The 27,950-nt window shown below is 45.2% G+C and overlaps 1 protein-coding gene across 1 annotated transcript in view; it reads right to left on the reverse strand.

Moving 5' to 3' along the window:
- The window catches only part of ENTPD8 (ectonucleoside triphosphate diphosphohydrolase 8), a 29,291-nt gene extending 4,177 nt beyond the window's left edge, over nt 1-25,114 (reverse strand). The window contains exons 1-8 of the mRNA XM_083423810.1: nt 24,923-25,114; nt 9,079-9,206; nt 8,438-8,555; nt 7,469-7,619; nt 4,984-5,143; nt 3,199-3,429; nt 1,317-1,586; nt 305-415 (exon numbers count right to left, since the gene is read on the reverse strand). Of these exons, the coding sequence (XP_083279936.1) occupies nt 305-415; nt 1,317-1,586; nt 3,199-3,429; nt 4,984-5,143; nt 7,469-7,619; nt 8,438-8,555; nt 9,079-9,204 (1,167 nt within the window). The 5' untranslated portion in view covers nt 9,205-9,206; nt 24,923-25,114. The remainder of the gene's footprint in view (nt 1-304; nt 416-1,316; nt 1,587-3,198; nt 3,430-4,983; nt 5,144-7,468; nt 7,620-8,437; nt 8,556-9,078; nt 9,207-24,922) is intronic.
- Nucleotides 25,115-27,950: the final 2,836 nt, after the last annotated feature.

The raw sequence follows: 27,950 nt of genomic DNA on the forward strand, positions 1-27,950 counted from the left end.
CCCAAGGTCACCCAGCAGCTGCATGTGGAGGAGAGGAGACACGAACCCAGTTCCCCAGATTACAAGACTACCGCTCTTAACCATTACACCACACTGGTTGCCCAGAAGAGAATGTGGTCCTCAGGCAGAAAAAGGTCCTTCATCAACTCTGCCCAAGAGATCTGGTGTGTGAGCAGTAGAATTTGGGCTACCAAATTGGAGTGCCTCAACCAATATATTCATAAATATACACTCATTTTACAGATTGGTCAACAAGTCTCCCGTGACCTCCTTCCAAACCATACCAGGATGATAGGATACCTACTTCATCCCATTTCCTGGCACAGAATGTCTTGATAGTATCTTCAACAGTGGCCAGTGGCTGAGTTTCAGTCAAGTTCAGGAAATTGAAGGTATAGTAATAGGCAGAAAAAGCCTGAAATTTAAAATAAAACATGAGCCGGTGAGTGAGAGACATCAAACCAACAATGGCTACATCCTGGGGAAGGGTGTAGACCAGTGGCGGAACATCTGCTTTGCATGCAAAAGGTCCCAGATTCATTCCTCAGCATCTCCAGGTAGGGCTGGGAGAGAACTAGATGGATCTATGTTCTTATTTAATTCAGTCCATTATTCTAAACCATGAGAACTAGGATCTTAGTTTATTTTTTAGCAGAAAGGCCATCACTCAATGGTGGAGCATCTGCTTTGCATGCAGAATGTCCCTAGTTCAATCCCTGATGGCATCTCCAGGTAGAGCTGGAGAGAACCCTGCTTGAAACCCTGGAGAGCCTCTTTACTTTAGCTAATAATCCTTGAATAAAACTTGCAACAAAATAAATTCAGATCTATAAATCAGTAATGAAATTCATTTACAAGACAGAAAAAGAGAGAACAAAAAAAAAATCAAAACTATGTTTCAGTGGAATAAACAAACAATAAACAAAAGTAATAAACATTCCAGTATTATTCAACTGATACATTGTGTTTACCTGGGTGTAGCCAGGATTTGTCTTATGGGGGGCAGGACACCCACCTGTCATCATCCTCTATCTGGCTCTTTCTAGCAGAATTGGAATGAAATACCTCAAGAAGTTTTAAATTACTTTCTTTTGACCCCAAGCACTCAGAAAAATCTGTCACAATTTCTACTTTAACTTAAGTATTTTTATTTATTTATTTTATTGGGGGGAGCAGCTGCCCCCCCTCCTGGCTACGCCTATGTGCATTTGGACTATTCATTACTTCTGTGTGAACCCAAGGGCATGACAAGCACAGACACACAGAGGAACATCCCTATTCCCAACTTTTTAGCATTAACTGGCATGCTCTCGTACCAGAAATTTCCCGTTGACCTTAGGCTGGTAGACCCCGTTGAAACCACAGGAGTCATTATATTTGCAGTTTTTTGAGAAGTTGAAAATACTCTTGAAGGTTTCCCGGCATAGGGTGGCATTGCCTGTGCCCACCAGAGTAAAGTTCTTCGAGGCTGGAGGTGGGTTTGATTGCTTGGCACACGGACTGCTATAGACAGACGCAGTTGTAAAGGATGAAATGTAGCCTTCTGGGTAGCAAGGGTGATCGACCCGATCCGATGAGCTTGAATTCTGGAGGCAAGAACCACAGAGTGAAACCATAGTCGAGATGTACCTTCATAAGAACATAAGGGGAGCCCTACACGATTGGGCCAATGGCACAACGAGTCCATCCTGCTCTCAAATGGACAACCAGATGAACCAATGGGAAGCCCAAAGACCTGAGCTCAATAGTGCTGTCCTCATTTGTGATTCCTAGCAACTGACATTAAGAGGCATACAGTGGAAGTGGAACATATAGCCTTATCCTCCTCTATGGATTGGTCTAATCCTCTTCGGAAGTCATTGAAGTTGGTCACCATCATTACTTCCTGGAGGAGTGGAATGATCCCTATTTCCCATTCATAGAGTTACATTTCCTAGAGTGGTTTAGCAATCGAAGAGGGAACTCTGGGAATGGTATATCTAAGAGGGGAATAGGGGATCTCCTAACATGTCTCAGACCCTTAGTAAAGTACACATCCCAGGATCTTCTGGGGAAACCATGAGTGTTTAAAGTTGTATGATACTGTTTTAAGTGTGTAGCACAGATGAGGCTAATGCGGTTGAAAACAAATCAATTCTACTCCTGCAAACAAGACAATTAGAGTTGGGATAAACCTTAAGTTTACCTACAACCTGTTAATTATACCTTTTCATTTGCATTTGTTATCCGAAATTATTTTTAATAGCTTCATAAAACCTTACAAATCAAATCAAATAATAAAATTATTGGGGGGGGGGGCACAATTTAAAAACGATTTATCATTTTTTGATTTAATAATAATAATAATAAATAAATAAATAAATAAATAAATCTTTACAAGTGCCATTCCCCCAGCTTAAAATGTAAACAGAATAAAATCAATGAATCAACGATAAATTAAAACTAGATTAAACACAAGCCAACATTCTAAAAATCTGGGTAAAGGTAAAGGGACCCCTGACCATTAGGTCCAGTTGTGACCAACTCTGGGGTTGCGGCGCTCATCTCGCTTTATTGGCCGAGGGAGCCAGCGTACAGCTTCTGGGTCATGTGACCAGCATGACTAAGCCGCTTCTGGCGAACCAGAGCAGTGCACAGAAACACTGTTTACCTTCCAGTATTTATCTACTTGCACTTTGATGGGCTTTCGAACTGCTAGGTTGGCAGGAGCAGGGACTGAGCAACGGGAGCTCACCCTGCCGCGGGGATTCAAACCACTGACCTTTTGATCGGCAAGTCCTAGGCTCTGTGGTTTAACCCAGAGGGTTTAGTGCCACCTGCGTCCCAAAAAAGTCTGGATAGGCTTGCCTAAATAAGTATGGTTTTATAAGGCACTGAAAAGAGTACATACAATGAAGGTGCCTGCTTTTTAAGTTTCTTTAAGAACATCTAAAAACCACACTGTGCATGAAATTCTTTAAGGTTTGATCCCTATTTTTGTTTTATCGTAGCCCAGATCAGGTAGAAAAATCAACAGGTAGAATCAAAAACAACAGGTAGAAAAATCATTAAGTAGTCTGCCAAGAATCTTAGGAGATTTCAAGGGGTTTGTAGATGATATTCCTAGATGATATTCCTGTCCCTTTCAGTTAACACCTCCCACCACCGGCCAAGTCTCTCTGCCCAGGGCTAGCTTCTGAATGGCAACGGGTGACTTACGATTATAATCCGGGTCAGGTGCTGGAGGGCTTGGTTCTGACCATAGCACAGGTAGCTGTGGGTATAGATGGTGTAATCAAACCCATAGAGTCGGAAGTGAGCAGCTTCGTTTGGATCAGTGATCTTGCCAGCTGGAACAAAGCTAATCTGGGTCGATGCCCCTCCGAGATCCAATGCGCCCAATATATTGGTTGAAGTGGGGTGAATCCATTCTCTGTCTTTAGCAGAATACTGCAGAGATAACACAACAGGTTAGCACTTGTGGGGCCTGGCAAGGGGCAGATCATTTAGAGATCTACCTGATTTTAGGACGGAGCTCCTTCCCACTTTTGAAAAAACAATCTTCCCACCTCTGCATTTATTCTGCTTAGCATTTCCTAATGCTCTGTGGCCTTGTTCAGACACAATGTTAAACCATGATTTAACAACCATAGTTTGATAAACCATGGTTTAGCATTACGTGAGAACCCGGTCCAGTGGTTTAACTAGAGTTTATTAACTATGGTCTTTTGACGAGACAAGGGTAAGCTCTTAAAGACCTTTCAAAACAAACATACCTGATTCGTTTACTATACCCCAGAAACCCTCAGCACAAAAGTCTGGGGTTGATGGGATTGGAACTCCAGCAACATCTGGAGGGCCTACAGAGTCCCCATACCAGAGGCAGGCCTTTGATCTGATCCACCAGGGCTTGTATTCTTAAACTGGCCCACATCAAATGGCTGGATGTTCCCCTCAGCTGGTGGATATCTGCCATCTTGAAAATGTCCCACCACTCAACATTGGCTCCTTAGAGCAGAGGTTTTCAACCTTTTTGAGTCCACGGCTCCCTTGACCAACTGCATTCTTTCTGCGACATCCCTGTGGGGCTCAAGAGCCCAGTTCTGTCAACCCTTGCCTGTAAACTGGCAACCTCTCAGCCCTTTTCGAACACCCTCCCTTGTAGAGTGTTCCCTTAGCCTCCTCTCCCATCTCCTTGGGAGTCCTCTGGGCAGCAGCTGCTGCCATCCCTAGTTTCTGTTCTGTCCCGCATCCTTGCCTGCAGAGCTTATAGACAGGGCTGCTGCAATAAGCACCTGTGCAAGCCTCTGGGAGGCAGAGACACGAGAGGGAAAGAAAGAGGGACAGAGGCTAGGGTTGCCCATGCCACCCCTGATCATCATTCAAGGCACCCAGGGTGCCACGGCACACTGGTTGGAAACCACTGACTTAGAGAAATGGGCAGGGCCAGAAGCAATATTTAAGCAACAGTAGCCATGGCAGGCACAGAGAATGTAGTAGCTCATGGTGGAATAGGATCTCTCAAGCCTCAGCCAACATCATGATGATAAAGAATTATATTTGTGTCCCACCCTAGCTAAAGGGAGCTTGAGCTAGTGCAAATCCTTTTATCCTTAATACAACCCTGTAGGCTTACGTGAGAGTGTGTGACTGGCCCAAGATCAGCTTCATGGGCTGAGGAAGGGTTCAAACTCAGCTCTTCCTAGTTCTAATGAGATGCTCTAGCCCACAAGGAGCCAAAATAGTGACCTCCAGATGTTGTTGGATTTCCACCAGCCCCAGCCAACATAGCCAATGGTCAGGAATGATTGGAGAGCACAACAGTATTTGGAGTTCACAACATAGCTTATCCTTATTGGGTTCCTATCAGAACCAACCAGCGTGGCCAGGTAAGATGGCAGCTGTACTCCAGAAATATCTAGCTTATTCTTGTTCTAGCCCTGGAACAATATGCCTGATATACGCATCCTAAACCTGTTCATAGTCTTGTAGAATCAGCCCCACCTTGGTGAAGGAGTCCAACAGATAGTTAATGGTGATCCAGCCGTAAGCACCTTCGTCCTCTCCACTGATGATTTGAGCGCCTCGGAAACTCACAGGATACTGCTTGATAGTCTTGCCAACTTCTTCCAGAACTTGTTTTGATGCAGACTCATTCTCCATTCTGTAGGGTAATTTGCCAAGAAAAACTGTGAATTTGGAAGCATGAGGCTAATTTGGAGTTTGGGGTTCTTTTGTTTTATTTATTTACTGGCAGCTTCGTACCCAGCATTGCTCAGGTATTCTAAGAAACCCAAATATTGGTGTGGTTTTGAAAGGTTCAATCTGCCATCTTGAAGCAAAATGGTGTCTGATTGTATTCAAATGCAGAAGTGCTCATTCATTGATCTCAGGAACCATCGTCCAAAATTTGGTTACACTATCTTAAGAGTTGTCCAAATGCACAGAGTACTGACAGGCAAATAACTTTGTAGTGTGTGTGTGTGTGTGTGTGTGTGTGTGTGTGTACTTTTAAAAAATATACTGCTTAATATAGTAATCAATCAATCAATCTCAATGTATTTTATAAAAAATGCAAACAACATTCAACAGAATTTACTTAAAGCTAGATTTTTTTAAAAGTACAACTGTATATGCAAATAAAACTGAGTAGTGTAGAAAGCAGAAGATTGAAAATGAAAGGTTGCAGCCAATGTAATGTAGGACCATTGAAATTAGTCATGCCCCAGAGTTCCCTGGGAAGAGGGGTTGATTGTAAAAACCACTTGGTGAATTGTACCTGGGGGGGGGGGGAGAGTGGGGTCTCCTAGCAACTCTCAGCACCCTGAACAAACTACACTTCTTTTGGAGACACATGACTGTTTGGAGAGGCATGCTTTAAATGTTCAATGAAGCTGGGTCCTGAGTTGCTCTACTAACTTTAGATGCATTGAGGACAACATTGCAAGAAATTGATGGAGGACAGAAGAGCTATCCACAGTGGCTGAAAGGAACATCCAGAGCTAGGGACACTCTACCTTTGAATAAACTGCTCAGCACCCTGAACAAACTACAGTCCCTATGACTGTTTAACATGGTATGATATAACTTTGAATGAATAGTGTAGATGGGGCCTAACATAGGCTCTTTAATGTGAATGGGTCTACTCTGCATAGGACTCACATTGGATACTACTACTATAGTGTTATGAATTTGTGGATGCTAGACCACTATGTTCTCTGGATGGAGCATGTGGCAGAATTTAATCAATGCTTGGAGTGTCAAAATATTTAGACCCATGTGTATTTGGTTGTGCACTAGAAACTTATAGTCTCCCTGATCTTGTGTATTATTAAGCTGTGTATGAGATATTTCTATAGACCAGGAATCAGCATGTGCTAAAAAAGCTCATTAAGCCAAGCTGGTGCTTCCCATGAGATGATAGCCTGAGGTAATGCACCATTAGGACAGCAGAGGATCAAAGGAAAGGTGTGAGGTGGCAAATGATTTGGCCTCTGCCTACAAATAAAGCACAGAGCTTAGAGCTAGAGTTAGAAGTTATGTGACATAGAACGCCAGAGGCAGAGCACAATGGCTGATGTCATGGCTGTACCTGTGGGAGAAGCAAGTTCCTCTGGCAGCACTGATATGATGAATCCCTCCATTGTAGGCCCAGTTTGTATTTGTGTGTAAATAAACCATATATCATCAAGACACCACAGCCTCTGCTGTGCCTTATTTTCCAGAAATGAAACATTAACCTTGAGTAAGCCAACCGGAAACCCTGGAATCTCACACTGCTCAGGTATTGGGGTGATGCACAACAATATATTTATTTGTACCCCACCTTTTCCCTCTGATAGTACTGAAGGGAGCTTACATATAAAAATAAGAATTACTATAAACATAGGGGGAAAACAATAATTAAAAACAATTAAACAATCATAGGTTTCAAACTTAGAGAGGAGGTGGAAAGAGAGATTAAAAACATGTAGATAGTTACAATATAAACAGCACAACGCAAATCCTTTTCTTAAAAATCAATTCTCCCAAGCCTGTTGGAACAAGAAGGTCATCATCTGCTGGCAGAATGACACCAGAGAGGGGGCCAGTCTAGGTTTTTTTTTTGGGGGGGGGGAGTTCCAGAGTCCAGGAGCAGCCACCAAGTAGGCCCTCTCCCATGTCCCTAACAAGCATGCCTGTGAGGGTGGTGAGACTGTGGGAGGGGCCTCCCCTAAATATCTGAGCTCTCAGCCAAGTTCCTATGATGGAATGGAGCTTTTCAGATAGCTTGGACCTAAGCCATGCCTTGTACCCTTAGAACTGCTGCCCTTTCAGGCCTATACTGTATTTGCATCCCTAAAGACTAGACACTTGCTCCTTTAAAAAAAAAGCAACTCAAAATTGAGACTCCTAGTCTGAGACCCTTTATTATTATTATTGGGCAGCTGTTTTGCTAACATGACTGGTTGCACCTACATCTGTAAACCCTGGCTCTTTGTCTTTGTACCTCAACAGTCTCATGCCGGCTGTGGCTCCCAGATAAGCTGGCGTCTCCTGCTGCCTTTCTGGGGGGATCACGGTCATAGCAGCATCCAGGCATTCCTTGAGGGAGGCACCTGCCTGCGGAGGGTTTTTGGCATAACTTGATATCCCGCTCCCTGAAACACACAAAAAAGCACTTATTACTTTTTCCCATCTTAATTTCGGTTCCTCATATATCCAGAACTTCAGCTTATTTTTTTAAGTCACCATCAAGGCTTTTAGTGCAAATTTATCCTAATATCCCTGTGTTTGTAGGTAATTTTGCTTAACCTAGACCACATTCACACCACACATTAAAAGCGCTGTGACAGAACTTTAAACAGTTTTTTATTGTTTTGCAAAATGCGAATTAGGTTAAGTTCCCTTTTAATTGCAAACTGAACTGAATCCCCACTATCCCTACTCTCCCTCCTTCACCCACCCACCCACCCATGACATCCCCTCTATTTTCTGTGACACCCCAGCGCTCTCTGATACCCAGCTCTCCTTCTCATACCCCCTTTCTGACACCCCCTCTCTGAGTGACATCGCTTCTCCTCCCTCTCTCTCTCTGTGTGACCCATATACAGTCGACTCACAATTTAGGCATATTTAATTTGCGCAAAGTCAGCTTTACGCGCTTGGCCGATTTTTTTTACAAATAAATAAAAAGGGGGCAGGTGCTGTATGGGAGGGGGAAGGTCAGCAATCCCAGCCACTGTTACACTCATCTTGGGAGGGTATTCGGAGGTGCAGAGAGAGTATTTTGTCTTTATGCAATTTTGTCTTTATGCAGTACAGAACCTAACCCCCACATAAGCTGAGAGTCAACTGTATTCAATATTCCATAATCAATGTTGTATTGAATATAGCTGATATCTTAGACCTTCTGGATCCCTCTCCCACCTTCCTCAGATGCCCCTGCCATGTTTTTATGTAACTAGGAGAAGCTGACCATTGACATGACAGGAGAAGGTTTGGCTGACCACGCCTGTGTTGTTCTCTTTGTCCATTGGCCACTGGTAGACGAACAGCGAGGTGTGGGATGAGCCCGCATCAAACACCAGCCCGTACTGGAGGGGGAGACATTTAGAATGAAAGAGTCAGGTGGTACAAAACCTGAGCTGCTAAGTTAGAATGCAAAACAAACAAACAAACAAACAAACAAACAAACCACTGAACTCTCATCAGGGTTTAAGATAGAAGTGGGGGAACTTCCTTGGCCGGAGGGCCAAATTTCTTTCTGGGTAACTCCCTGGGTGAGCAGCAACAGGTAAGTGGAGCAATGAGTGTTTCTCTTCACTTTGTACAGTGGGCTAGCTTACCCCTACACCCACCCACAAACCCTTCATCCAGACAAAGAAGAGTTATAACCAGAGTTCAAGGGGACATGTTCCAGCCAGGCAGAAAAGTTCAAAGAGCCCAATGAGGGGTGTGACTGGAGAGGGGTGTATGGCCTGGGGAGAGTCCTGGAGGCCAAATGGAGAAGCCTGAGGTTCCCCACACCTATATAATAGGAAGACATTTATTTCTTAAACAACTGACTTGTTTGCCTCAAAGAAAGGTCCATGGTATCAGGTATTGCTGCACACTCACCTTATTATCTGGAGGCAGTGTGACATTGTGGTTTCCCACCACAATGAGGAGCAGGGCCGTGAGGGAGAACATGCTCAGAATCACCAGGGCTGCTGGGAGGTACCAGTTGCTCCATTTGTTGCCCATAGCTAAATATATAAAAACATGAAGAATTTTCTGTCCATCCATCAAGATAATAGAATCATAGACTCATGAGTTGGGAGGGACCAGGGAAGTCCTCTAATCTTCTTGGTACAGGAATCTTGACGTTTTATCATCCCCGACAGAGACCAACCAACCAAGCTCTGACAAGGGAGAGTCCATCATCTAGGGCTGCCATACATCTCGGTTTTCCTGGACATGTCTGGGAATCAGGCTGTCAAAATGGCATCCGGGCAGATTTTCATTGAATTAGCAAGATGTCTGGGGAAACCCAGATATATGGCAACTAGAGCAATTTCTTAAGAAAAATGCTGTAAAAATCCCAAAGATTTAACAACTTAACAACTACAGTGGTGCCTCGCAAGACGAAAAGAATCCGTTCCGGGAGTCTCTTCGTCTAGCGGTTTTTTCGTCTTGTGAAGCAACCCCATTAGCAGATTAGCGGATTAGCGCTATTAGCGGTTTAGCGGCTATTAGCGGCTATTAAAGGCTTAAGGGATTAGCGGATTAGCTGCTAAAAGGCTATTAGCAGCTTAGTGCCTTAGAAAAAGGGGGTGGGGAGCGGAAAAAAACCCCCAGGAATCGCAAGACATTTTCGTGATGTAAAGCAAGCCCATAGGAATATCGTCCTGCGAAGCACCTCCAAAATGGAAAACCCTTTCGTCTAGCGGGTTTTCCGTCTTGTGAGGCATTCGTCTTGCGGGGTACCACTGTACTTTGTCTGGATTTTCACTTTTGTGAATATGGCAACCCTGCCATAATCACCTTCTGTCACGGGGATATCTGGGCAACTGAACTGGTCCCTGAGTTTGCTACCCCTTCCCCCTCCCCTCTATGACTTTTAGAATGTAAGCTTATTACCAGTCCTGAATAGCCACTTTTAAGTCAAGATTAAATGAGTGAATGAATGACTAAAGGGCATATGGGGAAATAGTCTGGGTTTTTATTTTTGCAGTTGGGTGGGGATAGGAACTTTTGTGGATTTATTTCCATTTCCGCGTACATAATAATAATAATATAATAATATTTTATTATTTGTACCCCTCCCATCTGGCTGGGCATCCCCAGCCACTCTGGGCGGCTTCCACAAAGACCAAAAACACACTAAGTTGTCACACATTAAAAACTTCCCTGAACAGGGCTGCCTTAAGATGTCTTCTGAATGTGAGGTAGTTGTTGTTCTCTTTGACATCTGATGGGAGGGCGTTCCACAGGGTGGGCGGCACTAGCGAGAAGGCCTACTGCCTGCTTCCCTGTAGCTTTGCTTCTCGCAATGAGGGAACTGCCAGAAGGCCCTCGGAGCTGGACCTCCTCAGTGTCCGGGCTGAACGATGGGGGTGGAGATGTACATACAGTATTTTGAAAGCTTGATACAGTAAATGCATTACAGTGGTACCTCGGGTTAAGAACTTAATTCGTTCTGGAGGTTCGTTCTTAACCTGATACTGTTCTTAACCTGAGGTACCATTTTAGCTAATGGGGCCTCCCACTGCTGCTGCCACACCGCTGCTGTGCAATTTCTGTTCTCATCCTGAAGCAAAGTTCTTAACCCGACGTACTATTTCTGGGCTAGCGGCATCTGTAACCTGAAGCGTCTGTAGCCTGAGGTACAGTGATGCCTCGCAAGACGAAATTAATTCGTTCTGCAAGTTTTTTTGTCTTGTGAATTTTTCTTCTTGCGAAGCACGGTTTCCCATTGGAAATGCATTGACGGTTTCCCATAGGAATGCATTGACGGTTTTAAGAAAAAGGCGCAAGATGTTTTCATCTTGCGAAGCAAGCCCATAGGCAAATTCGTCTTGCGAAGCAACTCAAAAAACAAAAAACTCTTTCGTCTTGCGAGTTTTTCGTCTTGCGAGGCATTCATCTTACAAGGTACCACTGTACCACTGTATACCAGGGCAATGCATTTCTGTATGGCTGGAGGCAAACACGAATCACAGAAACATAAAACTGTAGCGTTGGAAGGGACCTAAAGGGTCACCTAATCCAACCCTCTGCAGATCACTCCCAACTGAGTTACTTGCCCACCGGCAGGTACAGTTGGGGCATCGGTAACAAATGCAAATTCTGGGAAATTCTTATGTTGTAACTGAGCCCAGGATCCTGGGGGATGCAGTTGATGACTTCCACATCTGGACAGCTTTTGCACTTTGCTTCTAAATGACGATTCCCCCAATTCTTTCACTATTGAAAATTTTGAAACCGGGGAGGGGAAAAAGCCCTGGTATGTGTAGGTATGGGTGTGTTAATCTCTGGCCGACACGTCTGATTGCTGCTTGACTTTGTGCCAGAATCAATTACATGGATCACTAAAGATATCCAAATGGAAAAGAAAGCTCCCAAGGCCACACGGTAGATAAACAGGTGCAATTGGTTTTTCTTTTTCTTTTAACTCTGTAAGTGCTGCTGATGCTGCTGCAATAGCAGCAGCAGGAACCTAGAAAGCTCTTAGTTCTCACTGGCAGGTAGCTGTGACTGAGAATGGAGTGAGTTGTCTGAGGCCATATAAGTGCTTTCTAAAGGTAATTTAATGCATCTATGGTGGGAGTGACATTTGAACAAGTGATTACTCAGCTCATACCACACCAGCTCTTTGTTTACCAAGCAGCATGTGAATCAGCACTTTTCCTCAGAAGCAAATAATAAGAGACCTGCAAGATTAGGACAAAGGCCCAAACAGATGTCCATGGAGAGGCCGCAAGCAGGAAGTGAGCGCTAGAGCAACTCTCCCCCACTGGTGATTCCCAGGAACTGTTATCCAGAGTTGCAATGCCTTCACCAGTGGATATAAGGTTGCCATATGCCCGGAATTTCCTGGTGATTCCTGGGATTTGGCAGTTGTGTCCAGGCAGAAATCCCTCAAATGTCCAGGAAAACCCAGACGTATGGCAACCCATGTCGGAAATGTAGATTTTGGTGAATTTTCTTAAAAGTGGGTAAAAAACAATTTCTTTGTGTCCAGATTTTCACTTTTTGAAATATGGCAACCCTAGGATAGAACATAGACAGACATGGTGGGTGCCTTTTTGGCTTTGAAAAGGAAGGTTAATGTGTTAGTCTTGGTGGCTACAGCAGAATTTGCTGTGTGGCTTAGCTGAGAACGAACCTGAAGTCTACTATATGTTGTGGCAAGATAAATATTTGGGGGGGGGGGGGCTTGGCAGGTTACGCCAATCCTCTCTTCAAGGAAATAACTGCCGTGCCTTTTTCAGGTTTCCTCCAAATTCCGTTAAACAGCAGGGGACAGAACAGAAGTTGATAATATTAAAATCAATCAATACTTTTTGAGTACTGTTTGGTTTCAAGCCCTCTTTGTGGAATTCCCTGGGGCATTTGGCTGGCCACTGGGAGATCCAGGATGCTGCTGTAGATAAGCTATTGATAAGATAAGATAAGATCCTACTAGTCATGAAAGGTAAGAATGGAGCATTTATGTTCAAATGCAATCTACCTCTACCTCTATATTCTATCGGGTGGTGGGAGCATAGAACTATAGACAGAATGTTGGCTTTATGCTCCTCTTGTGAATTTCAACTAGTTGGGAACTGAATGACTGGTATCCCCGCCTAAAGTTGTTGACTTGTATTGGATGGCCTGTTAAATAGAGAAATAGAGAACGCTGTCAAATAGAGGACATTCCTCCATAACGTGCAACAAATGAGCACCTCAACCTAAGGTTACCAGACGTCCCCATTTCCCAGGGACAGTCCCCAGATTTACAAATCCATTGAAAATTGTCCCTGGATTCACTGGAAAAAAACCTGGTAACCTTACCTTAACCCACCTCCCCAATCAGACCTTGCCAACTTCTGAAAGGTATTCTCTGCCTGCGTTTTCTTTCCTGGCTTACCCTTGCTTGAAAAGTAGAATTTGGCAGTTCACATATCATAAGTGTTTCTTTTCTTTTCTTTTTTTTTTTAAAGATTAAGACTGTGTAATCCCTTGCCTGGAGGTTCCTTTCAACTACTATGGCTGATGGCTCTTCTCTCCTCCATCCATTTCTTCCTAAGCCACCTAAAGTTAGTGAAGCATCTGAGGCCACATGTGCACTGTACATTCAAAGCAGTATCATGCCACTTTAAACAGACATGGCTTTCCACAGAGTCCTGGGAGCTGTAGTTTGTTAAGTGTGCAAAGAGGAGACCCATATTCCTTTACAATTCTGGGATAAGGGTTCCCTAACAACTCTCACACTGTTCCGTGAAACCCTGGACAGCTGCTGCCAGTTAGTGTGGGCAGTACTGAGCTAGATCGCCTAATGCAGGGGTCAGCAAACTTTTTCAGCAGGGGGCCGGTCCACTGTCCCTCAGACTTTGTGGGGGGCCAGACTATATGTTGCCATGATTATGACCCACATTTTTGGCAAAAACCCTTATTGGGACCAACCCCAATGTTGCCCAAATGTGATTCTTTTTTTGGGGGGGGGGTGTTCCCTCACACACCCATGCTGCTTCCTTTGCGTTTTACACGTTGTCAGTTATTATTTCTCTCATAAGGCGGGGTGGGGGGCTGAGGTAAGCATACCATTCCTGTCAGCCCTGGAGAGCGTGTGTGTATGCGTGAGTGAAGGGAAAAGCCGTCGGCCACGCTAAGTCAGACCAGCGCCACTCAAGCCAAAGCGTTATTTTTCCTGTGTGAGGGAAGACGAGGCAGCAGCAGGTATTTACCTTTCCATGGCTCGCACAGTGTAGCTAACAAGCAGCCTCCCCAGCAGAGCACAGAACGGATTCGGAGTGCAGCCTCCCAGGCGCTCCCTGCTTCCTCCGGCGGGAAGCACCACCGCCACAGACACTGGCGGGCGTCGTTCCCAAGGCACCTCCCGCAACTGCCCTTCCTGAGGTCAGTCACCAGCAGTTCCATTGTGGAAATCCAAACTGTGGCTCCTTTTCCCTCTTCCCCACCCCCCACCCCGGAAGAAAAGATTGCTGCGTACGCATGACAGACGGAGAAGGGGCTTGCCTCAAGCAGCCGCCTGCCTCACTCTTGACCCCCAAGCCTGGTTGAGTTGCAAAAACCATCGTGCGCACTATGCTGGCTGCCTGGATTCTCGGACCGTCCATGGGCCAGATCCAAAAGGCCATTGGGCCTGATCCGGCCCGCGGACCTTAGTTTGCCGACCCATGGCCTAATGGGTCTGATTCAGCAGCTTCCTTGCCCGTCACCCATTTGACAGCTGGCATAGCTTGTCTAACATTCCCTTTCAAAGAAACTATATATAACAGGCCTTAGATAAATCCACTGCCAATAAATAAGCTCACGAAAACAGGATCAACAAAGGGATCCACCCATATGTTCAACAAGGCCTTGGGCTTCTGCCCAGAAATAAAACCTTGGCAAACAGCACCAGCACATTCCAAAGAGCCAGTCGTGGGTAGGATGCGGATGGAGGAGCACCTGAAGGATTTGATACCAGCCACACCTGCCCATCATGAAATATGCTGCCTTCCCATTGGTCTGTGTAAACCAAGTGTGGTGAGGTAGATCTGGATAGCCAGCGGGTTGTTACCTCCCCCACCCTTGGCGGGTGAAGTCTGACAGGGAGTGGTGCTGGCCACTTGTCAATCACCTGGTATCACAATGACATCATCCCCTGTTGCAGGGTTTGAAATCAGCTGATTGCTGGGTCTTTCGGAGTTGTGTATCTGGGTGCACAGGGCTTTGCATGTGCCACTGGCCAGTTGATTGTTACTTCCTGAAAAAACCCTTTTGGGTTGGCTGCATCCTTACATGCCCAACACTTGATGTGGCTTGGTTGAAATGGCCGGGGTAGAGGCACGCTAATTAAGCCAGCAGACCAGGGGTCCTGTACACCTATTCTAACATGCCCTGGGAAGATTGGCAAAGAGAATGCTGAGGGAGCCTGGTGACTGAGTCCTGTGAGGAAGGGGCAGAGAACCTGCTTTGCATGCAGAAGGTCCCAGGTTCAATCCCCAATGGCATCTCCAGGCAGGGCCAGAAATGTTCTCTTGCCTGAATCCCTGCAGCACTCATCTCATTTTCAGGCCGAGGGAGCCGGCATTTGTCCACAGACAGCTTTCCAGGTTATGTGGCCAGCATGACTATACTGCTTTTGGCACAACTGAACACCATGGCAGAAGCCAGAGCGCCTGGAAATGCTGTTTACTTTCCTGCCGGAGCAGTACCTATTTTTCTACTTACACTGACATCCTTTTGAACTGCTAGGTTGGCAGGAGCTAGGACCGAGCAACGGGAGCTCACCCCGTCGTGGGGATTCAAACCACCGACCTTCTGATTGGCAAGCTCAAGAGGCTCAGTGGTTTAGACCACAGCGCCACCCCGTATTCTATTAATTATATTATATCTAACAATGGGGTGTATGGAGTGTTAGGGGAGAGGTAGTACCTCTGGTGGGTAACACATCATGTTCCTTCTGGGGTAGTTTGTCCTCCTTTGGCCCCGACTCTGCACCTAGCTCTCATATGTGGCTCCTAGAAGTTGTCAGCATGTGACAGCGGCCACAACCCGGGAATGGCTTCAACAGGCCAGCTAAACCCGGTGAAGGTAGCTGATGGGTCTCAAACCCTTGGTGAGTTAGGGACTTCCCTGAATGCAAAGACAGGCTCCGACAGATTGAGCAGATGAGACCAATAGTGGGTCCAATGGTCAAGAAGGTGGTTTCTGCATGTGCTGTAGAGGGAAGTGAGGGGCAGATGGAACTTGTCAACCTGGGAAGGCAGCCCATATAGGAGAAGGAAAACTCTGATCCTAAACCTCCAGCGTGTCAATATCTTTCTTAAACTGTGGTGTCCAGAAAAACAAGAACCCCTACGCAGTTTACAATTATATAAAAGAAAACATTGAAATTATTGATAAAAACCAGGTATTCAAAATATTCAAAAGATGATTAAAATCAACGCTTGCTAAAAACAAAACAAGTCACATCTACATGTCTGGATAGGCTTGACTAAACAAAAATGTTTTAAATAGATGTGGAAGGCGCCCACCGGCTGTCAATAGGCAGGGAGTTCCAAAGTGTAAGTGCCCCCAAGCTAAAATTTCAATTTCTTTCAGGTGTGGAGCAAGTATTGCATTGCACTTGTAAGAGTGCTGATTCCTGAGAGTGAAGTTGTCAAGTTGGCATGTATGGGGTAAATTAATCCCACAAGTAAACATAAATACTGTAATGCCACATGTAATAATGTAAATAAATTTATGATAAATGAATTGGTCATCCTTTGGTATCCTGCCCTTCCAGTTAAGGGTATGGCACGCATGACATCCCCTTTAATTGGGGCTCAGGGTTCAGTCAGGGGAGTTTGCAAGATAACATCTGGGCTGCAACAGCCTCCTATGCCCTTTAAAATAGCGGCGCTGACATCTCTTACAGCACAAGAACATTGCTGTTTGAACAAGTTTACAGCGGCCTGGCAGGTTGTTCTCCTGCAAGAGCAGGATATTTTAAAAAACACTTTAAATGTCTAATGCACTCAGTCACGTTGTCAGCTGAGGTCTGTCACTACTTTTATTATTATTATTTAATGAAGATGGATCGTGCGATAAGTCTCAAGTCTCGCTTACGAAAGGTTAGGTACAGTGTGTTTTTGCGTCATTTCACTTGAAACAAAGGTATATGGAAAAATCCAGGAAGTTTGGTCGGTTCAGTGGCAGACATGGAAAGCAAGAAAATATAGGTCTCTCTCTCTCTCTCTCTCTCTCTCTCTCTCTCTCTCTCTGTGTGTGTGTGTGTGTGTGTGTGTGTGGAGGAAGGCTGAAGGTACATGGGGAAGTAGGGATAAAAATTTTTTTACTCTAAAACCACACTCGCACCTGTGATATGAGTAATAGCTTAATGCTGAGGAAGGGACAGCTCAACGGTAGAACATCTGCTTTGCATGCAGAAGGTCCCAGGCTCAATCCCCAACAGCATCTCCAGGTAGGACTGGGAAAAGAGCCAGGAGAGCCATTGCCAGTCAGTGTAGACAATACTGTGCTAGATGGACCAATGGTCTTGCTTGGTACAAGGCAGCTTTCTATTCATACTCAGAACCATGAGGACTGGAACCTTATTCCGCAAGCACTGTCATCCATCCAGATCTTTGGCACGAGGGGTGGAATCTTCAATGGTAGGGTATCTTCTTTGCAGGCAAAAGGCTGCAGGTTCAATCCCCAGCACCTCCAGTAATAGGTGGGACAGGCCTGAAACCCTGGAGAGCTGCTGCCAGTCAGTGTCCACTATATGGAGCTAGAAAGACCAATGGGTCTGACTGATGCTGATCAGGCAGCTGTCTATGTTCCTATTTTAAAGAAACAGCTCTTTGTTCAGGACTCTTGCTTTATAAAAAAATATATTTAGGGGAAGGGCCATAGCTGAGGAGTAGTTTGCATGCAGAAATTCCCAATTCTCACAATCTCCAGGTGGGGCTGGGAGATATCCCCTAACCAAAATCCCTCTGCAAGTAATCAGTTCAGATCTCTGGGTGGGGAGGAAGTAGGAAAGGGGGGGAGCAGGACCTCAGTTACCTATGGAATTTTATTTATTTTTATTGATTGGGTGGTCAGCTCCCCCTCCCCACTTGACTATGCCCATGGGAAGAAGGGCAGAATTGCAGTCATCCAGCCCCCACTGGAGTGTGTGTTATTCGCAAGGGGCCTGTTGCTCCTGTACAATGCCGACCCCTAAACGTAGTGCCCTTGAACTACTAATCTTCCAAACAAATGAAAGAAAATGCCGTCTGCAGTCTTTACTGAGTAAAAACTCAACCTTAGGCACCTGTCTGACATTTAACATCAACAAGCAGACAGCCTAGATGATAAAGAGATGCATGAGTGTATTTATGGTTGCATTAAATCATCCTATCACATTTGCCTGGTAGGGCTGGACTTTGGTACTATGGTCCCCTGAGCTAGGCCACTGTCCTGGGCTTTGGGAAGGAGGTGCGAACCCTCCCATCCCATTCCCAAAGCTGGGGAAGCGCTAACTAGGCTTTGGGAAGGAGGTAAGTGGTTATTGGGCGCACTCTCCACTCAGTGCCCTGTGTGGGGGAACCGGTGGAGCTGCCCTAAAACAGCTTCTGTACCAGGGAGGAAGTCCCTTTCCACTCAATGGAGAAGATCCATGGAGTACAAAGGGACTTCCTCCCAGGTAAATGTGTCTAGGGTGACTGTATGAGGGTGCTGAGGAAACGGGCCTGTTCCTGGGGCTGCACTGCTGCTTCTACCCTTAAAAAATAAGGAAAGTTTCCCCAAAATCAACCCCAGTCTTGCTCTTACAAGCTCTTCTGCTTCAACTTTCTTCAAGGATCATCATCGGAATCTGAAGGCAGAATCAGTACATTATTGGGCCACACCATACATTTAAAGTGCTACGGTACCACTTGAAACAGTCATGGCTTCCTGCCAAGAATTCTGTGAAGTTTGTAGTTTGTTGAGGGTGCTCAGAGATGTCAGGAGACATCCCATTACCCTCCCAGAGCTACAATTCTCAGAGTGGTTTAACAGTCAGTATCTCTTCACAGGAACTCTGGGAACCCCAAATTCTTTGAGGGAACTTAATGACTATTTCAAGTGGTATAGTGGTGCTTTAAATGTATGAATGTGGCCTTAGTTAGAAGCCGGTGTTCTTTTAGGAACAGTCTGACAAGAAAAAACATCTGAAACTCATCAAGCTGCTGACTCCTGTGCATAACATGCAATATTATCTGTCCTCCTACAGAGGTGATATTCTGCATTTTGAAAGGAGGCTGGCCTTGGTGGACAATATTGTTTCCGGAACGATATGCAAAGCAGCACCCATATATGCTGTGTATAATAATTCACTTTTAATAATTCACTGGTTCTCTCTCCTCCCCCCCCCCCCCCGTTTTATTTTACCTGCACTGTCCTCCAACCTTGTAAAGGACTTTATTAGAAAGAATGCTTATCTCCTCTCTGATCAGCCTATCACTGTTTTTGATTGAGACTGCTGGCTGGTGTTCTGCAAGAGCTGGATTAAACATCCGGTTCTAATATAAGCAGAGTAAAATTTTAAGCTTGTTACTGGTAATCATAGAAGGCTTGGGTGATTACCGTGAAGGGACCCTGCACTTCTGAATCTGCCATTGTACTGCTGGAGAGACACACACAGAGAGACCTTGTCAAGCAACAGTTCCTATGATTCTCTCTCTCTCTCTCTCTCTCTCTCTCTCTCTCTCTCTCTCTCTCTGTGTGTGTGTGTGTGTGTGTTAAATGCATGGTGTATGGTAGCCTTAGTGATTACAAATGTAATCTGAATGAGCCACAAGTTTAACAGTGCAGCCCCACTGAGTTTAATGCAAGTTATTTTCAGGCTGTGTTGGCTGGTGCTCATTGGGACTGGTAGGGCAGAAGGCAGGGAGCTAAACAGAGGGTGGCGCCATGGCTGCTGACAGGCAGAGCCAGGTAAGTTTTATCCCCATGCTCTTCCCTGCAGAGTTAAAGGCAACACTGAGACTAAGGAGAGGAAGTAAGCTGGCAGCTTGGGCCATCTCCTGGACTGGTTGTAAGTAGGAAGGCAGGAAGCGGGGAAGTGGCTGAGGGCAGACTGAAGTCAGGGAGACTGAGCCATATTTGCACTAATGGACTAGTCTCCATTGCTCCTGGGTGTGTACAAGATTGCAGCCTAAATTCATCGACCTTTAAAGCCCTTTGTGGCTTAGGGCCCTCGTGTTTACGGGCCCGCTTCTCCTGGTATGCCCCGCAGAGGACCTTAAGGTCCATGAATAACCATAGTTTAGAGGTCCCAGGCCCTAAGGAAGTCAGACTATCCTCCACCAGGGCCAGGGCCTTCTCAGTGATGGCACCGACCTGGTGGAATGCTCTGTCCCATGAGACTAGGGCCCTTCAGGATTTAATCTCCTTCTGTCTGGCCTGTAAGACAGAGCTATTCCGCCTGGCCTTTACTTTGTACTCAGCCTGATCTTTTATTTCCCTTCTCTTCCCTCCCCCTCCCCTTTTATGAAGATCACCCACTCTGAGACCCCACAGCTAATTCTCCCCTGGCCTCCTTGCTGGCCCAAGTAGGACTAATTCAGCCAGCTAGCCCTGGTGACTATTGAATGCTTATTATATGGATTTCCCGCAAAGTGATTTCTGAACTTTGAATTTTATTGTTGTTCATGTTTTTACACAGTATTTTATGCTGCTTTTACAATTAAGTGTTTTAAATTTGTTGTTAGCCGCCCTGAGCCCGGTTTTTGAACCAGGAAGGGTGAGGTATAAATTAAAAAATATTATTATTATTATTATTATTATTATTATTACAGTATTAATCTTATATCAACCACAGAGTCACTCACTCATAGAAAGTCATAGAATCTTAAGAGTTGGAAGAGACCACGGGGGTCATCTACTTAAACTCTCTGCAATGCAGGACTCTTTTCCTCCAACATGGGGCTCAAACCCACGATTCTGAAACTCTGAGGTTAAGAATCTCATGCTCCACTGAGCTATGGGCCTGGTCTGTAATTGGTAGTCAACTGGTAGGTGTCCCACACAAGGAGGGAAGTGTCGTTGCTCAGTGGTAGAGCATTTGCCTTGCATGCAGGAAGTCCCAAGTTAAATTCCTACCCATGTACTACTGGGGAAAACTCCCCATCTGAAACCCTGGAGAGCCGCTGCCAATCAGTGTAGACAATACTGAGCTAGGTAGATCAATATTCTACCTAGCTGTCATCATGACAGCTTCCTAAGTAGACCCTGGACCTAAGCTGGTTCATTCCATGGTATCACTCACCATTTTTATTTTATGTAAAGAAAATGATTGGCAGGAATACACCTGAGGGAGGACAGAGCTCCTCTAATGATGATAATAATTATGTAATTAGCAATGTGAGTCATACTTTCCCTTTGATTTCCATGGGTCTGCTCTGTATATGATTTATTTGTACTGTATGTCAACATAATCTTATCCAAATAATGATTTATTTGTACTGTATCAACATAATCATATCCAGATGTTAGTCACACTTAAGCCCATCTATTTTTTTACTTCCTCTCTACAGGACTTATTTGGAAATCACTTTTAAAATCATTATTATAATAAACACGTATCTTGCTTTCTCTTTATAGCTACAAACAATTGATGAAACCAAATCAGAATAAAGCATCATATAAACAAAAAAGATCATGGGAAATAGTAGCAAGGAGAGGAAACATAAGCAGAATAGTTGCCTGGAATATGAGGTGCGGAACCATTTGTCGTTTGTGGATGAGGGAACTTTACAGATAGGGTTTATCACCTCTCAGTGCTGCAGAAACTAGAGAATCTGTCCTGGCCAGAATTCTCTTTTCTATGAAACTGTTAAAATGATGGAGCTTTAAGAGATCGGTAGAGCATTGCTATACTCTTATTACGTTGGGGAGGCAAATGTGTTGCTGCTGTGTGTGTGTGATGTTTGCTGTATCCCTCAGACCTGAGAACCAAATACGGCCCTCCATACCTCTTTGTCTGGCCCTCAGGAAATTTCCCCAGACTTACTTTCTTTCTTTCTTTCTTTCTTTCTTTCTTTCTTTCTTTCTTTCTTACATTTCTATCCCACCTTACTCCCAGATTGGGATTCAAGGTGGCTCACAGCATTTAAAAACTTCAGTTGTAAAATATAGAGTCATAAAAACAGACTAGTTGAAAACAATAATTGAAATACATCAGAACACATTTGGAACCAGTTACTAAAATCCTGCTTGTCTGGACCACAGCCCAGTCAGTGATCAGTGTCGCCTGCTCCTTAAATTTCCAAAGTTCTGTCTGGACAGGTAGGCCTTAGCCTACCTGTGGAAGGATAACAAAGAGGAAGCTGGTCTAACATTCCCTCCAACATTCCTCAGGTGAAAATAGGGACATTTTCAGCTAACCCTCCTCAAACCCCCATTCCACACACCCCCAGCATGTCCTATCAGAAGAAGAAGACCACCACTTCACCAACGGCACACAGCACACACGCCTTCCACCGTCCTGAGAAAAAACCTTAATCCCAATGTTATTTTATATTTTGGTAGATTTACAAAATTTGGTAGATTTACAAAAAGAAAAACACACACTAATAAAAAAAAAGTAGAAAAGGGAGAGATTATCACCCCTCTTTTATTGTCCATTCTAGGTCGCCCAAGCACTGCCGCAGTGTCCTTTATCTTGGCAGATCAAGAGGAGCAGGTGACAGCAAAGGTTGCAAGGTTTTTAGCTGGGGCAATCAAAATAAGATCCACTATTTCACTATTTAATTCAAAACCCTAAAATGTATTTTATATAATCGACTTTTTATTTCTATTCTTTGTATATTATATTATTGTTTTATTGCTATGGCCAATGGCTGACGCAAATAAAGATTCATTCATTCAGGGCGAGATTAGGCACGGATGCACAAAACATTTTGTGCAATTTATAGTTGTAAAACTACAACTAATCCAGAATGCGGCAGCTAGACTGGTGACTGGGAGCAGCCTCTGAGACCATATAGTACAGGTCCTGAAAGACCTGCATTGCCTCCCAGTACATTTCCGAGCACAATTCAAAGTGTCGGTGGTCACCTTGAAAGCCCTAAACGGCTTTGGCCCAGTATACCTGAAGGAGCGTTTCCACCTCCATCATTCAGCCCAGACACTGAAGTCAATCTCCGAGAGCCTTCTGGCGGCTCCCTCACTGCAAGAAGCGAGGTTACAGGGAACCAGGCAGAGGGCCTTCTTGATGGTGGCACCCACCCTGTGGAATGCTCTCCCTTCAAATGTCAAGGAAATAAACAACTATCTGACTTTTAGAAGACATCTCAAGGCAGCCTGTTTTGGGAAGTTTTTAATGTTTGAAGTTTTATTCTGTTTTTAATGTTCTGTTGAAAGCCGCCCAGAGTGGCTGGGGAAACACAGCCAGATGGGCAAGATAGAAATAATAAAGTAGTAGTAGTAGTAGTTGTTAAATAAATGAAACTGCCATTGGTGGCTGTGGCAATCAGTTTAAGAATTGGTGCCAGAGTTTGCTTTTCTCCTCTAGAGCAGGCTGCAAATGCTCTAAATAAATGCTTTGCCTGGGGACACATGGCAGGTGTACCATCATTTTGACAAGGAATGCTGTCGTTATCTCAGCCTACAGTGAAGCCAAGACACAAGTCGTTCTCTGCAAATCAGAGCAGAAAGAAAACTACAATGATTGCCATTTTGCTACCATACCAGGTTCAAGGTACCTCAGGTTAAGAACTTAATTCGTTCTGGAGGTCCGTGCTTAACCTGAAACTGGTTAAGTACCACTTTAGCTAATGGGGCCTCTTGCTGCCGCCGCACGATTTCTGTTCTCATCCCGAAGCAAAGTTATTAACCCGAGGTACTATTTCTGGGTTAGCGGAGTCTGTAACCTGAAGCGTATGTAACCCAAGTTACCACTGTACTTGTGTTAATCCACAAAATCTTAGACAGCCTGAGCCCAGGGTACCTTCAGGATTACCTGATCCCTTACTCGCCATCTCAGTTGCCGAGAACCTCTTAATGGGGCACTTCCAGTGGTGTCCCACATCTCTGAGGTTGGTCTTCACTAGGAGCAAGCCTTTAGTGTGGCAGGATCTGCCCTGGGGAACTCCCTGCCAGTAGAGGTTTGGCAAACACCTTCTAAAAACTATACCACTTAGACAGGCCTCCGCAGGATAAAATTTTCTTTTAACCTACTGGTATTTACTGTTGTTTTACTGGGTTTTTTATTATGTTTTATTTTGCTTTTTACTGATTATGATTTTGTTGACTTGATTCACTTTTATGAAAAGTTCATATTACATATAAACATTTAATCAATAAAACAAACAAACAAACAAACAAACAAACAAACAAACAAACAAACAGAGCACCACTTTGTATGAATGAAAATAAAAGAGCCATGCTGGATCAGACCCAGAACCCATGAAATATCTGCTTCCCATTTCCCATAACGACCTGCAAGGATTCTACAGGCAGGGCATGAAAGCAACTGCCTGCTCTCACCATTGCTTCCCATCTAATTGGCATTTGAAGATAGACTGCTCCTGAACCTAGATGCTCTATAACTGTCATGGCTAGCAGCCATGTTGATATCACGAGGGAACCGACAGGCAGCATGCTTGGCCAATGGTCAATCCTCCATTAATGCCTATATACACACATATATATATTCATATGAAAAGAGCTCCCCAACACAGCAGCCAACCAACTGCTGGCTGCTGAGGCCAATAAACAGGACATGAAAGCAACAGCCGCATATTAATATTGCTGCCCAGCAACTGACACTCTTGAATGCACAGAGATACACTGCCCCTGAACGTGGAAGTTCCATTTCCCCATCATGACTAGTAGTCATGGACAGAACTCTGATGCTAACCCAAACTTCTTTTCAGATCACTAAAACCCAGGGGCTACCATTGCCACAGCCCATACCTTAGAGCTCTTCCAATAACATCCAACATGCGTACAATCTGTATGCAAATAGCTGAGCTGTACAAATCAAGGGGGCACACACTGTTCCACACAAACACTTGCAAATGTCTAGAGGCAAGTTTGTAGCTGAGCTCAGTATGATGTGTGAACAGCATGTTGTGGCAGCATGTTCCGCAAGATAATTGGGAGCACCAGTCCTTTCCTACAGCTGTTCTGAACCTCCTGGATGGGGCTCCTGATTTTAGTAATGATTAAGAGAGAGAAAACTTATTTTGCTACCCACTTTCTCCATACCTGCCTTTGGTGCGTGCGTGATAAGAGGGGGCCCCACTCCACTTACCTCCAGGGGGCAGAAGAGGCAAGCTGGATGACCCCGATCAGGAATGCAGCTAGCGAACCGTCTGATCCCGTCGCCACCAAACAAAGCTTACTCAGGTGGATGTGCCACTGTACAAAGGTTGCCTTCTTGTAGATATTGATGCAGCCAATCATGCCCTCCTCCGCCTCCGCCTCCCTCCCTCCCTGTCATTGGAACTGGGACTCTGCTTTGCCTGCCCATTTCTGTGTCGTGGACGCCCAGTTGAGCAACACCTCTTTGGCACATCCTGCCCACAGGTTTTGTTTACAAGCCGGGGCCTTGGCAAGGCGATTTCCCTAGTGGAGCATGTCAAGCAAGAATTTCCTTGATGCATGCACAATTGAGGGTCAAGGAGATGATGTTTTCTTTTCCTGTTTCTAAGTATGGCAGGTGAGCAGTCACCTGTGCCAAACCGGGAGGGAGAGAGGGAGGGAGGGAGGGCTCCAGTGACAGACAAAGTCAGCCTTTTTCCCTAGGTAAGGAGGCCCATAGCTAAGCTCACATGCCTTATCGTGCCAGAAGATTTGGATTCAAATACCAGGCATCATCAGGTAGGGTGGGAAGGAGCCCTGTCTGTAATAATAATTATAATAATAATTATAATAATAATTCCACCAGTAGCAGGAAACTCATTTTGAATTGGACCGGACACGGGTTAGAGCTCAACGTCGAGCCTACCAAGTGGCGATAGCGACAGCGAAAAGGACTTTCTTCACTGCCTCTATTGCATCTGCAGAAAATAGCAGCAGGAGACTCTTTCAGGTGGTTTGCAATTTAATGGAATCACCTTTGGCATCGGGGCCTGGTAAAGACCCCAAGATCTCTTGCAATGATTTTGCAAAGTTTTTTGCAAATAAAGTCGCTCAGATTTGGAAAGAGGTAGACTCTACCGTGGGAGCAGGGCCGGGGGAGAGTTGAGTTGCATGGAATCAACTCTAGTTGAGTTGCATGGAATCATTTCCAATCTGTTACCTCCAAGGACGTGGACAGGCTGCTTGGACAAGTGAAACCAACCACCTGTCTCCTTGATCCTTGCCCATCCTGGCTAATAAAAGCGAGCTGGGAAGGCCTGGGCGATGGACTCTGCAGGGTTCTGCGGGGCAATGGGCTCTGTGAGGGAGCCTTCCCAGACCCGCTGAAAGAGGCGGTCATTAAACCGCTTCTTAAAAAAACATGTTTAGACCCAGCCAATATGGCCAACTATCGCCCAGTCTCAAATCTTCCATTCTTGGGCAAGGTGATTGAGCAGGTGGCTCCAAGCACATCTGGAGGGCGCGGACCATTTGGATCCCTTCCAGTTGGGATTCATGCCTCATCATTGGACTGTAAGTGCCTTGGTCACGCTGGGCAATGATCTCTGGTGGGCTAGGGACAAAGGTGAGAGCTGTTTCCTAGTTCTGTTGGATCTCTCAGCAGCCTTTGATACCATCGACCATAACATCCTTCTGGACCATCTAGAGGAGCTGGGGGCACTGTTATACTGTGGTTCCGTTCCTTCATCCTGGGCTGTGTCCAGAAAGTGTGGGGGGGATGAGTGTTCAGACCCCTGGGCTCTCACTTGTGGGGTGCCTCAGGGTTCCGTCCTCTTCCCCATGCTTTTTAACATCTACATGAAGCTGCTGGGAGAGATCATCAGAGGAGTTGGACTGGGTGTTCACTAATATGCGGATGATGCCCAGCTCTACCTCTCTTTTAAATTGGAACCAGTGAGGGCAGTGAAGGTCCTGTGTGAGTGTCTGGAGGCGGTTGGAGGATGGATGGTGGCTAACAGATTGAGGTTGAATCCTGACAAGACAGGAGTACTATTTGGGTGCACAGAGGGCAGCCGGGTGTGGGGCACTCCCTGGTCCTGAATGGGGCAACTGTGCCCCTGAAGGAGCAGGTGCACAGTCTGGAAGTCATTTTGGACTCACAGTTGTCCATGGAGGCACAGGTCAATTCTGTGTCCAGGGCAGCTACCAGCTCCATCTGGTACGCAGGCTGAGACCCTCCCTGCCCGTGGACTGTCTCACCAGAGTGGTGCATGCTCTGGTTATCTCCCGCTTGGACTACTGCAATGCACTGTATGTAGGGCTACCTTTGAAGGTGACCCGGAAACTACAACTAATCCAGAATGTGGTAGCTAGACTGGTGACGGGGAGCGGCTGCCAAGACCATATAACACCGGTCCTGAAAGACCTACATTGGCTACTAGTACGTTTCTGAGCACAATTCAAAGTGTAGGTGGTCACCTCGAAAGCCCTAAACAGCCTCGGCCCAGTATACCTGAAGGAGCGTCTCCACCCCCATCGTTCAGCCCGGACACTGAGGTCCAGTCCCAAGGGCTTTCTGGCAGTTCCCTCACTGCGAGAAACAAAGTTACAGGGAACCAGGCAGAGTGTCTTCTTGGTAATGGTGCCCGCCCTGTGGAACGCCCTCTCATCAGATGTCAAATAAATTAACAAGTATCTGACGTTTAGAAGACATCTGAAGGCAGCCCTGTTTAGGGAACTTTTTAATGACTGATGTTTTAATGTATTTTTAATCTTTTGTTGGAATCTGCCCAGTGTGGCTGGGGAAACCCAGCCAGATGGGCGCAGTATTAATAATATATAATAATTATTATAATTACAATCATAATCATAACCATAATCATAATAATTTAACCCAGAGGAACTGCTGCCAGTCAGTGTCAGGAAGACAGACTTACAGTTGAATCTTAGGCTGCACTCACACGACAGTTTATTCCATTTCCCCAATGTTTCTGTAACTCTTAATTTCCACTTTGAATGAATGAATGAAACTTTATTTGCATCAGCCATAGCAACAAAAGAACATTACAATATACACAGAACAAAATAAAAAGTCGATTATATAAAACACAGTTTAGAGACCTGAATGAGCAGTCAAATAGTGGACCTTACTCTGATTGCCCCAGCTAGAAACCTTGCAACCTTTGCAGTGTTCTGTTCCTCTTAATCTGCCAGGAGAAAAGACACTGTGGCAGTGGTTGGGCAACCCGGGATGGACA

The sequence above is a fragment of the Podarcis tiliguerta genome (assembly GCF_965153285.1).
Source record: "Podarcis tiliguerta genome assembly, chromosome: Z".
NCBI classification, from domain to species: Eukaryota; Metazoa; Chordata; class Lepidosauria; order Squamata; family Lacertidae; genus Podarcis; species Podarcis tiliguerta.